The sequence below is a fragment of the Syngnathoides biaculeatus genome, chromosome 7 (genome assembly GCF_019802595.1).
Source record: "Syngnathoides biaculeatus isolate LvHL_M chromosome 7, ASM1980259v1, whole genome shotgun sequence".
NCBI lineage: Eukaryota > Metazoa > Chordata > Actinopteri > Syngnathiformes > Syngnathidae > Syngnathoides > Syngnathoides biaculeatus.
The window spans coordinates 31449883-31465527 of NC_084646.1; the positions used below are offsets into that span (position 1 = coordinate 31449883).

At 40.2% G+C, this 15645-nt stretch overlaps 1 protein-coding gene across 6 annotated transcripts in view; it reads right to left on the reverse strand.

Moving 5' to 3' along the window:
• Positions 1-15645, reverse strand: part of gmds (GDP-mannose 4,6-dehydratase) — a 262351-nt gene that overhangs the window by 61869 nt on the left and 184837 nt on the right. For 3 of the 6 annotated variants that reach the window (XM_061824038.1, XM_061824036.1, XM_061824037.1), the window contains one exon: positions 10480-10537. The exons of 2 other annotated variants lie outside the window; for them this stretch is intronic. In XM_061824038.1, coding sequence (XP_061680022.1) covers positions 10480-10537 — 58 coding nt within the window. Of the gene's footprint in view, positions 1-10479; positions 10538-10622; positions 11442-15645 lie in introns of those variants that run through there. One more of the 6 variants, XM_061824040.1, reaches the window with a different exon arrangement.

Here is a 15645-nt window from a genome sequence, read left to right on the forward strand (position 1 = left end):
GTCCGAGTCCTGCATTTGGGTCCTACTCCCGTTCCGATGGGGCGTGACAGAACGAACTGGCCACAAAAGAGGACCCAGCAGGAAAGACCCGGCATCGCCTGGACCCACGCAAAGTAGACCGTCTGCCGGAGGACCAAGCCTGTCCAATCCGGGTAGGCTCCTTGACGTCCTCTCCGTTTCCGTGTCTTACGCTCCGCCAGCGAGGTATGAATACGTCCCGAACACGAACCGTCCGGCTCCTCATATTCTTCTAGACTCTGACTTTTCGGAATATGAGGAGGACCTTGATTTGTATGACCGGCTGCCTGAGTATGACTCCGATGATTTTGATTAAGAATCTCTTTGCCCGGTCTTTCATCCCAGTCAGTTTGTTTCACCTCCCCGCGTTTCCAGCACCCGAGCGTCTTCGCCCGGCAGGTCCAAGTACACCAATCCGTATGAGGGAACCCACTTGACTATCTACACGGGACCTCCGCGTGGCGGCCAAAGGAGACGCCCCGGCCGGGCACTCCCTTGTGCCTCCCGCTGCGCGGCAACTAAGACACCGTCCTCCCACTCCTCGCCGGCAACGGCGAAACCGGCAGACCCGCAGCTGGTGGCGAAGCTTCCAGCCCAGAGGGAGGAGGAGCCGCCAAATCACGAGGCATTCTGCCGCCAATTCGGCGCAGATAGAGCGGCAGAGCGCCGAATTGGCGGCTCTCACGGCCCAGGTCCGGTGAACCAGCCGAGCTACGCTGACGTCGCAACTGCGACGGACTCGCTGCTGACGCAGGTTCACGTGGCAGTTGGAACTGACCCGCTCCCGAGACACGCCCAGGTGTCAGTTTCGACTGACTCTCTGCCTACTCTCGTTCACGTCGCCGTGGAAACAGACCCGCCACCTTGCCAAGTGCATGTCGCAGTGGGAACGGACTCGCCACCTAGCCAAGCGCACGTAGCTGTGGAAACGGATCCGCCTCCTCGCCATTCCCACGTCGAAGTTTTGGCTGTTCCGAGGAGAGCTCCTCTGGACCCCCCTTTCACACACCCCTGCCTGTGTTAATTATTGTCTGTTTCTTTCGTTTAGCACGTCTGGGAGCCGGGCCTTTGAGGGGGGGTACTGTCATGATTCTGCCGCTGCAGCCCGGGCACACCTGCGCCTCATGCAGGCTGATTATCCTGTGTATTTATGTGACCCCGATGACGACTGGTCCGGGCCAGTTCGTTGAGCTTCATGTCCCGTTCGAGTACTCCCGTATCCCTGATCAACAACCCGTGTGTACCGACCTTCGCCTGTTCTCCGACCAACCCCGTAACACCGTACACTGGCAAAAGAAACAGTAAACGCAAATTTGTTAAAACAGTTTGTATAATACATTTGTTACCAACTGTTGTAGATCCACCATTTCGCATTGTGAGCGCTTTGATGCAGATTCAAAATTTTAGTGACCTCTTAATGTTTCACCATTTTGAACAAACTGAATTCACTTTTGTATACCTAATTTGAGTCGACTCAGGGGACTTCTCTGAGAAGAAGGAAATTAATCAAGCATACAATTCAACGACTAAAACTATTGCTCTGGAATATCTCTGACTACAATTCCTCACCGTAAAGTTGTGCTTTACTATTTTCTATTATTTTGTAAAATAATAGATTTGAAACTTCATGTATAGCCATCATAATTATATATAAAGAGTTAAAGGGCACATGGAGACAGAGAACACTCACACTTCCAATCAAACCTAAATGCAATTTAGAGTGTCCAATAAATGCATGATTTTGGGATGCAGGAGGTGTCATGAGCAAGGCCTGGCCATGCCCCTCTTGGCAGTGGCCCATGACAACGAAACCGCAGTGCCTGGAGAAAACCCACGCAGGCACGAGGAGAACATGCATACTCCACACAGACAAGGCCGGGATTGAACCCAGGTCCTCAGAACTGTGAGGCCAATGCTCTGCAGCTGTTCCACTATGCTGCCCATTGGAAGTAAAGTAAAGGAAAATAGCTATTATTTAAAAAAAACACTAAATGTCATAAGGTCATAACAATTAATAAGCCAAAATAACAAATAACTTGTAGTTGTTAACAGCTTCGAGTTACTGCAAGGAATGATTATGAAAAGTCATCATGGATGAAGGTAAATGGGCTTCAGCTTTCCAGTAGGCATTGTCACTAGCTTACACATCTTGTTTATTTAACAAGTTCATCTGTTGCTTGAAAAGTGTCAGTATTTGTGTGTGTTTCTTTCGGCTTGTCCCTTTCGGGGTCGCCACAGCGTATCATCTCAGATGAACGCATATATATGTTTGGCACAATTTTTACGCCGGATGCCCTTCCTGACGCAACCCTTCTCAGGGAGTGGAGGCCCCAGTGGCATACAAGCAAAAACCTTTTCAACTACAGTTTGCAATGTAGATTCTTCAACCTGGCCAAATCTATAGTATGAGATTCATGTAAGAAAGGTCGCTACATTCTGTGCTCAAACACCACTCAGCACATGCCTCAATACTACCAACTCCTCATCTATTCCTGTTTATCTTGTTGCTAGAATGTTTCCTCAAGGGAGTAATAACCCAGGACAATACTTTCAAGAGTACCTTTAACTCTGAGTTCACGTAGTTATAAGAAGTCGACATTCTCCTGTTTAAAGTGTTTGAAATGTCTAATTTCAAACGCAAACTATCTTATCTAGACAAAAATACATGTTCAACTGTACCATAAAATGCATAATCTTTTTGGTGTTTTTACCAAAAAATATAAGTGTTTATGAATTAAAAGTCTGTGAACTTTGACCTAATTTGCCATGTCTGGAAAAACGACTCATTTCGGGGGCAGAACCTCATACATTACCACAGGTGGACCTGCTATTGTGCGACTGATACTGTCTGATTATGGCATCAGTTTACTATGTGAAATTATATTTATGGTGAAGCCAGATATCATCAGCTATTGCTCTAAAATTTACGTAGCAACATTGTAAACGGATTTCGTTCATTAAAGGGGAGGTCTGGTCGTTGAATTAACAATGTATTAGATAGGTCATGCAATATGTACTGTACCTTGAAAATTTGAGGTTAATCCGATATCATTTAATGGTGTTTTGAGAAGATTTTTATTGGCAATTATGAATTTTAATGGACGCCGCCATTTTGGTAAGTCACAACCTACGTGCGCAGATGTGACGTATTGTGATATGTGCGCAATCAATGGTTCGCTTATGTTGTGACACAATTACGGTCAGCGTTGATTTCTCTGATTTATCCTCATCTGATGAAGAAATAGCAGTATCAGTTGATCAGGAAGACGGAGGAATACTTCCAAATAAGTTGCTCAACACTGAAATATTTTGTCTTCTCCTATAATTTAGACGGTAAATTTTATACAGTAAATTGTAGTCGGTTGAAATTTAGAAAGGGAATTGTAGCCAATTGAAACTCAGGAGACTGAAAATATTGCGTTTGAATTTTAAATGTTGAATTTATATATATATATATATATATATATATATATATATATATATATACAACCTTTCCCATCTCCCTGAGAGGGGTTGCATCAGGAAGGGCATTGGCGTAAAAAGAATGCCAAAGAAATAAGAAGATTTAACTTGAAAAGATTACAATCACGTTACATAACATCAAAAATTTTTGTACAGTAAGTTAGATGTTGCTGTTGGATATAGTTGAATGAAACATTGAAAGAAATCACAAAATATTATGTACCATTATTTCTTAAATTAAATTATATACGAGAAGAAAGATTCCCACCTTGGTTGAATTTTACCTTGTACTCACGTAAACAATGTGTAGTTGCTCAATGTGACAGCTGAGACCGCTGTTATGAAGCAAGCTGACTTCAAATTAATTCCGTATGCGCTATCACATACAGTAACACATGACAAAAGTACGGCTGGAAAATCCCTGGTACAAACCAAAGGAAGCCTTCTGGCTCAAATTGGGCCAGCCTTACCACTGTTTTATAAACTTTGCCCTTCATCCAAGCAGAGACTATTCTGTCACATAACACACCAGACACCTTCCGCCAGCTGTTCCAACCTGCTAGGACCCATTTCTTCACTTCCTTACCACATTCATCATTGCTCTGGATTGTTGACCCTAAATATTTGAAGTTGTCCAACCGTGGTATCGCTTCTCCCTGTAGCCTCACTCTTCCCCCTTCACCCCTCTCATTCACGCACATATATTCTGTTTTACTTCGGCTAATCTTCATTCCTCTCCTTCCCAGTGCATGTCTCCATCTTTCTAATTGTTCCTCTGCCTCCTCCCTGCTTTCACTGCATATCACAGTATCATCTGCAAACATCATGGTCCAAGGGGATTCCAGTCTAACCTCGTCTGTCAGCCTATCCATTACCACTGCAAACAGAAAGGGGCCCAGAGCTGATCCCTGATGCAGTCCCACCTCCACCTTAAATTCTTCTGTCACACCTAAGGGACACCTCACTATTGTTGTGCTGCCATCATACATGTCCTGTACTATTCTAACATATTTCTCCGCCACACCAGACTTGCGCATGCAGTACCACAGTTCCTCTCTTGGTACTCTTTCATAGGCTTTCTCTAGCTCCACAAAGACACAATGTAACTCTTTCTGACGTTTTCTATAATTTTTTCACTAGGATCCTCAAGGCAAATATTGCATCTTTGGTACTCTTTCTAGGCATGAAACCATACTGTTGAGCGCAGATACTTACTTCTGTCCTGAGTCTAGCCTCCACTACTCTTTCCCATAACTTCATTGTGTGGCTCACATCAACTTTATTCCTTTAGATGAACGCTCATATTTGTTTAGCACAGTTTTTACCCCGGATGTCCTTCCTGAAGCAACCCTATGCATTTATCTGGGCTTGGGATTGGCCGACAGATTGCACTGGTTTGTGGCCCCAAACAACTCAGATTGTAAAATTAACATGACGTTTTAAACGGATTTTGTCCATTAAAATCCTTATTTGTGAAAATATATCAATTTAGACTAAGTCCACGGTGTTTGCACAATTTTAAGACTGATAACTTCATATATACATTCAAGATATCGAAGCCATTACTATTTATCAGTTTGTGGCTAAATAAACAAAACAACTTCACAAATACTTACGAGTCAGTGTTTCTAGCACGAGGCATGTTGTCCTCCCTGGTCTGAGAGTTTGCTTGTAACATTCATTGGCAGCTATTTTGTCTGCATTTGAATGTGTGTTTTGTCTAACTCAGTCAAATTGATAAACTTTAACACCTTTATAAAGCTTGCATTCTTCACCGTCTTCGTGGGACCATTCAGAATCATGTTCATTGCTTGAATTATCGAAAAATTCAGTGTCGTTCTTACAATGGAGTCAAATGGCCGCCATGATGTTTATTTCAATTTCTGACTTCACATCCCATCTCGGGTTTTTCTATTGTGTGATCGTGTATTTCCGGCGAATCCAGCAATGTGCGATCAACTTTTGCTGATAGTCGAAAAATAAAAATGTTTCCTTCATAACAGATTTCAGATTCGAATTCAGCATAAAAAACTGTATATTATAAGCAAAAGGTGCATTGAATACTTTGCATACCCTTTAAAACCAACTGCAACTGAAAGATTTTCTTGCACAAAAACAAACTTTTTTTTAACCAGGAAAATACCAATATTCGTAAAGTACTGATTTAAATTGGCAAGAATCATGGAAGTAGATTAATGAAGACGAGACTGTCTTAATGGAGTAATATGAAACCAAACACAGGCTATACTACTTTTAAAGAGACCTTAGATGTTATAACTCCAGAATAAAACCTTCTGACATCAATGACGTCTGTATTATTTGTTTTAGTGGGAAGAAGTTTCATGAAAAAAGAGAAAGGAACCAGGCCATGGAAGTAGTGGTCAGAACATGTGCACCACAGCAAAGCCGTTCAGTGCTTGAATCTCAGCTCCGGCCTTCCTAAACAGAGTTTGCATGTTCTCCCTGTTCTTGCACAGGTTTTTTGCATTTATAATACACCTGTTTCCTCCCACATGCAGGTTAGGTGAAATTGAATATTCTAAATTGCACGTGGCATCTGGATGTATCTGGTGACTACCTGTCCAGGGTGTAATCTGCACCTCACCCAAAGTCAGCTGGCAGAAGACCCAGTTGAGCCCTTCGTCTAGGGTGTTCCTCAAAGGAATCTCAACTGTTGTCAGGGGGCAGACTAGCATTTCCCCAGTCTTTTTGTTCTGACTGGATATGCAACTCTCCGCTCCCAGGGCCTTATGGGCTGAGCTACTGCTGCCACAATATGACACCAATACAAGCCAGTTGACCCCCCCCCCACAAAAAAAAGGAATTAAGTAAAAATTAAATCTAGTGGAATAAATTCGTATTATATATTATATTGACTCAAGATTGAGTGGTAAACGTTTCTCTCAAAAGTATCTTCTGAAATAAACCCAATACTTTTTTTTCATCAAATACAATTTTGAGTTAAATAATCATTTAACATTCATCCATACATTCATGAAGCCACGTATCCTACTTAAGTGTGAGGGTGTGCTTGCGCCGATCTCAGCAAAATTCAGGCGAGAGGGAGGGCACACCCTGAATTGGTTGGCAGCCACTCGCGGGGCAAGTATAAAAAAAACCACCATGAACACTAACATTTTCATCTACAGGGAATTTAGAGTTTTCAGTTAACCTACCATGCGTGTTTTGGGATGTGGGAAGAAACCCGAGTACCTGAAGGAAACCTACACAGGTATAGGGAGAGCATGCAAACTACACAGGCGAGGCCTGAGTTTGAACCGAGACCTCAGAAATGTGAGGCAGATGTGCTACATGGACATTTAAAATGATAATGAATTTATTTTATCATATGGTATGTGACTTAACTATAAAAACAGAAGACAATTTGGTATAGTGTTAACACGTTCTAAAACATATCCGCGTTAAGTAAAATCTGTGTAATAGAAATTAAATTTTTTTCCTCTATGTGTTTTTGTTCATGATATTTATTTTTTCATTTACAGGATGATTTTTTTTCATTTGTTCATTCAGTGTTTTTCTATTTACAGTGTTTTTTTTCCTGTTTCATGTTTTAAGGTTGTTAAACCCCCAACCAAACACTTTATAAACGTTTCTCTGACAGGCATTAACACTTTCTCACATTTCACTTGTTTAAACACTCTCAAAGTTCAAACCTTAATAGTTTAAAAAAAAAGAGGACACTGTTGTAATCTAGGATGAAACCAAAGTTCAATATGTTCAATGTTTGAGGCCATAATATTAATTTGAGGAGTAAATATCTAAATGTCACTCAATCCATTTTCCTTCACTTTGTCAAGGATAAGCCTTTTCTGATAGAAAAATATGATCGTTTTTAGAAATACATTTTATTTTAATGATCAATCTATGAGCTTGGACAATAAATGGTTAATAGTGGCTCAGGCGTAATTTATAGTTCCTCTGGCCGGCTAGTGCGGTTCTGCTGCCTTCTTGCACTGAAGCACCTTGGTGCAGGTATCTTTTTGCGAGTTAAAAACAGCTATGGCTGTTGTTGGCGCTCTTTTCTTCTTTTCGGAGAAAATATTCTCATAAACAGACACGCCACCTTCTATTATGTTTGAGAAATGAAACCACAATGAAACAATATGTAGGGTGGGCGATTGCGCCACCATTGAAGTTACAACAAGTTGATAAAAGCAACCTGTTTTGATTCAAGATTTGTACTACTTTTCAAATGTCTGCACCAAATATGCATCACATGTTGTAGGCTTTCACATTTCCATTTTTGGGTAAATTGTTCCATAATTGCAAGCTGATGTGAAACGGGAACTGTTCAAGCCTGTTTAAAATTGATTTCATCATGTTAAGGTTTTAAGGCAAGGTGTTTGTTGCGACTTCACATTTGACTTACAGTATCAGCTTATCAGCGTGAGCAGGATGGCTGTATTTAACCAGGCTTCAATTCTAAATGGCCCTACATCATTATGGTGGCATTAGGCTTTGGAACTAATTCCATTTACGTCACTCAATTTTCTGTGACAGCTCACCAGCTCACTTAGCTACATGCACGTGGGCGCACATATTTCAAAAGTGTGCATGCTCATACGCACGTACACACACACACTTTCATGTTGCAGAATTTTTTTTTCTCATGAGCACATGGGCACCCTGTACCCGCCCTCATTTTTTTTTTTGCTGTGGTCGCATAATCAGATGAAGGGTCTCTTCTGTTCATTAACTCTGCCTGGTTTAAATACAATAATGTGATGCATGTACGCTTTCAACGTTGTGGAAGTTTTTTTTTTTCCTAATGACTGAGCACCTGAACGCACCCTCTTTTTTTTTTGCCACGATCGCCTGCCCTAAGTACCAGGACCTTGCTGCTGCACACTGCGGGTTACACCTAAATACCACGGGGGCAGTAGGCCTCACCACGCGGCGGTCTGGTACTGAAGGCGGTTGACAATAGTCTATAGTCCCTTAGCAAATCAGGATGCATCACACGATGTGGGTTTCACTTCGCAAATCAGGATACAGAACACAATGCGCATTCATAAACAGGGAAAAAAAAGCCTACTACGCTGTAAAAAAGTATACACGAACACACAAAAAAATGCATAAAGTGAACAAGAGTGTATTGAGAGAACACTATCTATTTTAACGTCTTAATATAATAATACAAGATTATTGTGCAAATTGAGCTCCATCTGACATACTTGCACAACTACAGTATATGTATCAGGACAAACTTAAAAAAAAAGAACATCAGAATCAGACAAATAGAGAACAGCTTCTATAACAATACATTTTATGAGTAATAATTGCACACTTAGGATCTTGTAGCCACTCATGGAACCTACTTGTAACTCATGCAATGAGCATTCAGAGAAGCTATGAATCAAGAAAAAAAAAAAAGAAGGAACGCATTCACCATCACTTACTGATCATATCTAACTGCCTGTGACTATCCAAGGGTGGAACTGTCCTTGAATGAAAAACATTTCGCAACTTGATCGGTCAGGTGTGCACTTGCTACAAAACACTGATGACCTCATTAGGCAGGTTGAAAGTCGTTGCAAACTGTCATGAGAATGCAGCTGTCTTAACTGTTCTTAATCACTAGAACCATTGTTTGAGCTTCCCAGTGACAGTGAAACCAATGATGTATAATATGCAGCACATTTTTTGTGAATGTCATTATGCACATCTGAGTGTTGGTATGACAGCCATTCAAAGCAAAAAGAAAGATCACTCATACCACAGATGCACAGTTGACAGATAGCAAAGAAAGGTGTGTCAAATGAGCTATTTTTAAAGACTATAATGTGGGAGCTTCATAATCTCCATTATCAAATAAAAAAAAATATATCCTCGGGAAAGGGCTCACTAATTGCAAGCAACATTTTGCCAGTATCAATTTCACATCGGTTCCAACTTGGTACCATTGTCTACAATCTTGCTTCCAGTGAAAACAATGTATTCAAAGATAACGTCCAATCAATTTTAATCACGGTGATAAAAAAACCAAAACAACCCAGAACATTAAAAATAAATCTGTTTGAAAAGGAATGGGAAACTGCATAGTAAGAAAGTAGAATTTATTTCTACGGTGTATTCCCCTTCTCAGCTTACATGTAGACAAAGTGAATACCTGAAGGGACAAATTGTGTCCAGCTTACACATCATGGTGGGTCATGTAGACTCAGTTTCACTGTGGGGCTTTGACTTTTCAGTCTTACTCCATAAAAATTACTTGTAATTATAAAACAAACAAATCAATATACACACTGTTTCAAAAGCACCAGACTGCATGACATGAGACTATTGCAACGGAAGGAACCCACTATTTGAAGAAATAACTCACAGTTCAACATGCTTCCTAACACAAAAACGTCAATGGATTGCTGCTGGAAGGACACTTTTATATTCTGATTTGTAAAACACATTAAAAAGATGGGTGGAACAGATTTTTGTCTCACAGTATGATAATCTTGGATAGAAGGGCATTCCAGGGTAACCAACCATTGGATAACTAAGATTGAGAGGAGGCTGTGGGGCAGCAAAATTATGCAGCTATAACAGGTTCATTATGTGAACATAGACAGGGTGGAATAAGACAACAGACTGAATATCGACTTCCCATTCATCAAAACTCATTCTACACATGGTTACAAATAATAAATACATTAAAACAACAACAAAAGCAGCTGTCACTCAGCCAGTCACAGTTTTTGGCCTCAAGCGACGTGTGAACTGGAAGGTATGATGGCTAAGTGATGTTAACTCAAGGACACATTGAAATTCGTTTACACAAGCACACACACACACACACACACACACACACACACACACACACAACACACACACACACACACACCACACACACACACACACACACACGCGCACGCATGCACACACACACACACACACACACACACACACACACACCACAATCTTGCATTCATGCTCTTGTGTACTGACAGACAAGCATAAGGTTCTAATTATAATGTAGATTTTTACCTTTAATTGAGGACTGTTTAAGAATCTCACCCATTTGATGCAGGGTTGAAAAAGAATCCTAAAAACCAAAACAATTCAGTCGCTATAGTAAATTTAACTGATGTGCACAACATGTATAGGGGACAGTAAAGATTAACCCTCAACCATAGTATGGACTATGGAATCTAATGAGAAGTGAAATGGCTTCCTGGTCATATAAAGTACCAGTATAGTGAAAGACGTGAGCACATTTAATTGACACTATGTATCACATGTAAACAAACGAGCTACAATTTGGAACATGTACAAAACAACAAAAAATTCAGGGGACACTAAACTCATATGAACTTCAATACTGGCTGAAATGCAAATGCTGAAAGACTTAAGACTGACAACTTGGCAAAACCAAAACAATGGCATCAATTGCATGTTTCCAAATTGAAATGCACACAAAAAAAGATGCAAGGGAAGCGTTCTCACATGGTTCACGAGATGTCAGACAAGACCTCAGATGACGTCAGGATAAAGTATTTTTGCTACATTTTGTTAAAAAGGATGGATAACCTTCAGAAAGGCGGTGAAAAGAACAAGAACCTGAAAAGTGAGGAAAAAACAATGTCTGCAGACTTGCTAACATCTTATGGTTATAAAAATGAAGGTACTGTATTTTATTGTTTTAACTTTACAAAATATAGTGCATTGTGTATAGATGGCAGGGTGCAGATACTTTTTAGTGGATCAATGAATGACAGAAAAGAACAAAAACAAAATTTTAATACTGCATTAAAAATATAAAATGCCATTCTAAAAACATGCAAATTTGCTTGTTAATGGTTGTGAACAGTATGTAACTTGTGAGTGAGTAGTCCATGTCGAGAAGCTTATTAGCAGTGGTGGGACGAAGTCCTTGCTTTGCAGGTTACAAATAAGTGTCAGTCTTCCACTCAAGTCAAAAGTTGAAACAGGTAAGTCCTGAGTCAAGTCTATAGAGGAGACATACAAATCTCGAGTCAAGTCGCAGGTTTTACACTTGGAATTTCATATCATTTTACCAGCAAAATAAACATTTATTTGGATATAAATAATATTTGTATTTAAATCGATTCTAAACTGGCGGCACGGTGTATCAGCTGGTAAAGTGTTGGCCTCACAGTTCTGAGGTCTCGGGTTCAATCCCAGATCCGCCAGTGTGGAGTTTACATGTTCTCCCCGTGCCTGCGTGGGTTTACTCCGGGCACTCCGGTTTCCTCCCACATTGCAAAAACATGGAACATTAATTAGACACTCTAAATTGCCCCTAGGTGTGATTTTGAGTGTGGCTGTTTGTCTCAAATGTGCCATGCGATTGGCTGGCAACCAGTTCAGGGTGTATCCCGCCTCCTGCCCGTTGACAGCTGGGATAGGCACCAGCATTCCCCGCAACCCTCGTGAGGATAAGCGGCAAAGAAAATGGATGGATGGATGGATGGATGGATGGATGGATGGATAGACTCTAAAGTATACTCAATGAATACAATATGTACTGTACATATCTATGTATCAATCAAATTGAACCTGGATGAGAAAACAAGGGCCTGATTAAATCTTCGCACGTTCAAGGGGCTTAGTTTATTGCCCCAACAAAAGCAAGTGACATTAGGTTTTCAGTTTTTCAACGAAAATGTTAAGCTACGACTTAGTTTTTGTCACTTTATTTCTGAAGTGGCATTAAAGATAGCTGTCACAAATAAGAATTTGCATCCGATAGTACTGCAATTAGTAACAGAGTATTCCATTTACAACTCAATTGGAATAATCAAGTATAGAGGGATGAGATGAAAATGTCTGCCTTGGCGCACCCCCCTTTGAGCACAAATTTTTTTGATAAAACACACTGTTAAATGGTGACCTCTGGTTGCTTCTAACCGTGTAAATACAGGGCAATCATAATATTTTGAAAACTTAAAATAGGAATCCAAACAACCAAAATAATTTTGCCAAACTTCAGACATAAAAATGTAGACTGAGTGAAATTTATATCAAAGAGGCTACTGCACTTACAATTTATACGTCAGAAATAAGTACAAAAGTAATTATAAAAGTAACTGAATATGAGAGAGATAGAGAGAGATCATGAAATATAAAAGTGAGCGATAAAATGCGTGATCTACAGGGCCTGTGCTACAGATAGGCCTAATTGTATTAACAGTTGTCAATTATATAATATTTGAGAAATTTACGTCCAACTTACCTCTGTGTTTCCTGGTTTGAAGATGCTCCTGGATAAGTGCACATCACATTTTGTACGTGTTCGGTTAGACATGTTGGTATCGTTTTCGTTCCTATGAAATGCACGGTTACAATTTTTTCAAGCCGTGCCCATCTGAAACAGTTTTTTACTCCGTGGTTTTTATCAATTTCCCTGCCATGATCTTCATCTATTCGCTCCAAGACTTTTGCCATACTGGAAGGCGTGAAGACCGCTCGATAACATATGTGTACATATGTCTATAAGTTATATCTATGCCAGAGTAAACAGAATGTTTCTCTAAGAAATGTTAACATCAGAGTAAAAATACAGATGAAAGACTGGCAAAATGCTGTCGGAAATAGGAATGTTGTTGTTACTATAAACACCAAATTTAATGCAAAACGGATAGCAATGCCGTAAACAGGTAGCAACGCCATAAACAGGATGCAATGCCGATTTCCGCTACCACAGCTGTGACTAATTTCACGACGAGCGTTGCCGATAGATGCTGGCGACTGGTCTTGATCACAGCCTCGCCCACGTCAAGCCGTACCCCCCCCCCAAATTTCTCAACGAATTTACACATTACACAACAATGACATTTTCAGCTGAAAACAACTTGGAATTCCGCAAATCTGCAGAAAATTCTCATCCCTGAGTATAAGATTTTTTTTCTTTTGGTTAAAGAGCAATTCTGAACATATATTTCACTTAATAATTAAACAATTGTTTTTCTCTTAAAAATTGAACAGTATTATTCTGAAATTCACATTGTGCATATAGCAGGAAAGTGCATTTACCCTTACTTGTCTACAAACATTACTCATGAAGGCAATTTAAAACTAATATGAATAGAGTTCAGATTAAATTTGAAATTTCGTGTATCAAAAACATGAGGCATTAATATTAAAAAGAGGAAGAAAGTCTGTTATCATGTTTTAAAGGTACAATATTTTCCAACTGTGGTATCTAAGATAGAACACTAGAGGGAACTACCGATATGTAAAAATATCACATCAAAAAGATGCAAAGCAAAGGACACGAAGAAAAATTATCACTTAGAGTGAGTAAAAAAGTAATACAGTACAGTACAGTCTTATTCATGAGAACACTTCACTGACTAAATAAGACTGCATTATACAGGAAGAGCAGACTATGCATGGCCAGTTCGTCGTGTAACTATTTGCATGATTGCTCATAAAGGTAGCTAGCTGCTAATGGTAACGAAAACAAGAAAATGTGATGTCAAAACACGCAATTCCACAATGCAATGTGAATTTTTGTTTGTTTTCAATTAACGTCACTTTTTGTTCAATTATATTGTTGTTTCTGTGTGTGTTGACATGTTCTTGGATCATATACAGTGAAGAAAATAAGTATTTGAACACCCTGCTATATTGCAAGTTCTCCCATTTAGAAATCATGGAGGGGTCTGAAATTTTCATCATGGGTGCATGTCCACTGTGAGTGAGATAATCTAAAAAGAAAAATGCAGAAATCACAATGTATGATTTTTTAATGATTTATTTGTGCGATACAGCTGCAAATAAGCATTTGAACACCTGAGAAAACCAATGTTAATATTTGGTACAGTAGCCTTAGTTTGCCATTTCAGAGGTCAAACATTTCCTGTAGTTTTTCACCAGGAAAGCACAGACTGCAGGAGGGATTTTGGTCCACTCCTCCAGACAGATCTTCTCTAGGTCAGACAGGTTTCTGGGCTGTTGCTGAGAAACACGGAGTTTATGCTCCCTCCAAAGATTTTCTATCGGGTTTAAGTCTGGAGACTGGTAAGGCCACACCAGAACCTTTATATCCTTCTTACGGAGCCACTCCTTGGTTTTCCTGGCTGTGTGCTTTGGTCATTGTCATGATGGAAGACACAGCCACGACCCATCTTCAATGATCTGACTGAGGGAAAGAGGTTGTTCCCCAAAATCTCACAATACATGGCCGGGGTCATCCTCTCCTTAATAAAGTGCAGTCGTCCTGTCCCATGTGCAAAATTGGCAAACTTAAGAGGGGCCTTGACATGTGCTGGTTTAAGCAGGAAAACCATGATATCTTGGTATATTACCAACAGTCACCTTGGAAATGGTGGTCCCAGCTCTTTTCAGGTCACTGACCACATCCTGTCATGTACTCCTGGGATGATTCCTCACCTTTCTAAGGATCATTGAGAACCCACGAGGTGATATCTTGCAGGGGGCTCCAGTCAGATTGATATTGAGTGTGATGTTTAGGTGCTTCCATTTTCTAATGATTCCTCCAACAATGGACCTTTTTTCACCAAGCTGCTAGGCAATTTCTCTTTCCCTTTCCAGCCGCGTGGAGTTGTACAATTTTGTCTCTGGTGTCTTTGGACAGCTCTTTGGTCTTGGCCATCATACAAGTTTGAGTCTTACTGATTGTATGGGGTGGACAAGTGTTTTTACGTAGATAACAACCTCACACAGGTGCATCTCATTCAGGATAATACATTGAGTGGAGGTGGACTTTTAAAGGCAGACTATCACGTCTTTGAGGGTCAGAATTCTAGCTGATGGACAGGTGTTCGAATACTCATTTGCAGCTGTATCACACAAATGGTAAAAAAATCATACATTGTGATTTCTGGATTTTTCTTTTTAGATTATCTCACTCACAGTGGACATGCACTTATGATCAAAATATCAGACACCTCCATGATTTCTAAGTGGGAGAACTTGCAATATAGTAGGATGTTCAAATATTTATTTTCTTCACTGTACCTCATTTAGCAGTCATGTTTATTATTGATGTATTTTGTACTGATTAGCTGGGGACCAGTTCAGGGTTTACCCCACCTCTCGCCTAGAGTCAGCTGGGATAGGCTTTAGCACACCAGTGACCCTTGTGATACATGAGTCATTGTTGTTCAAGTCCAAGTTGAGCCATGAGTTTTAAAGTACTGCTGTCATCCAAGTCATACAATTCCT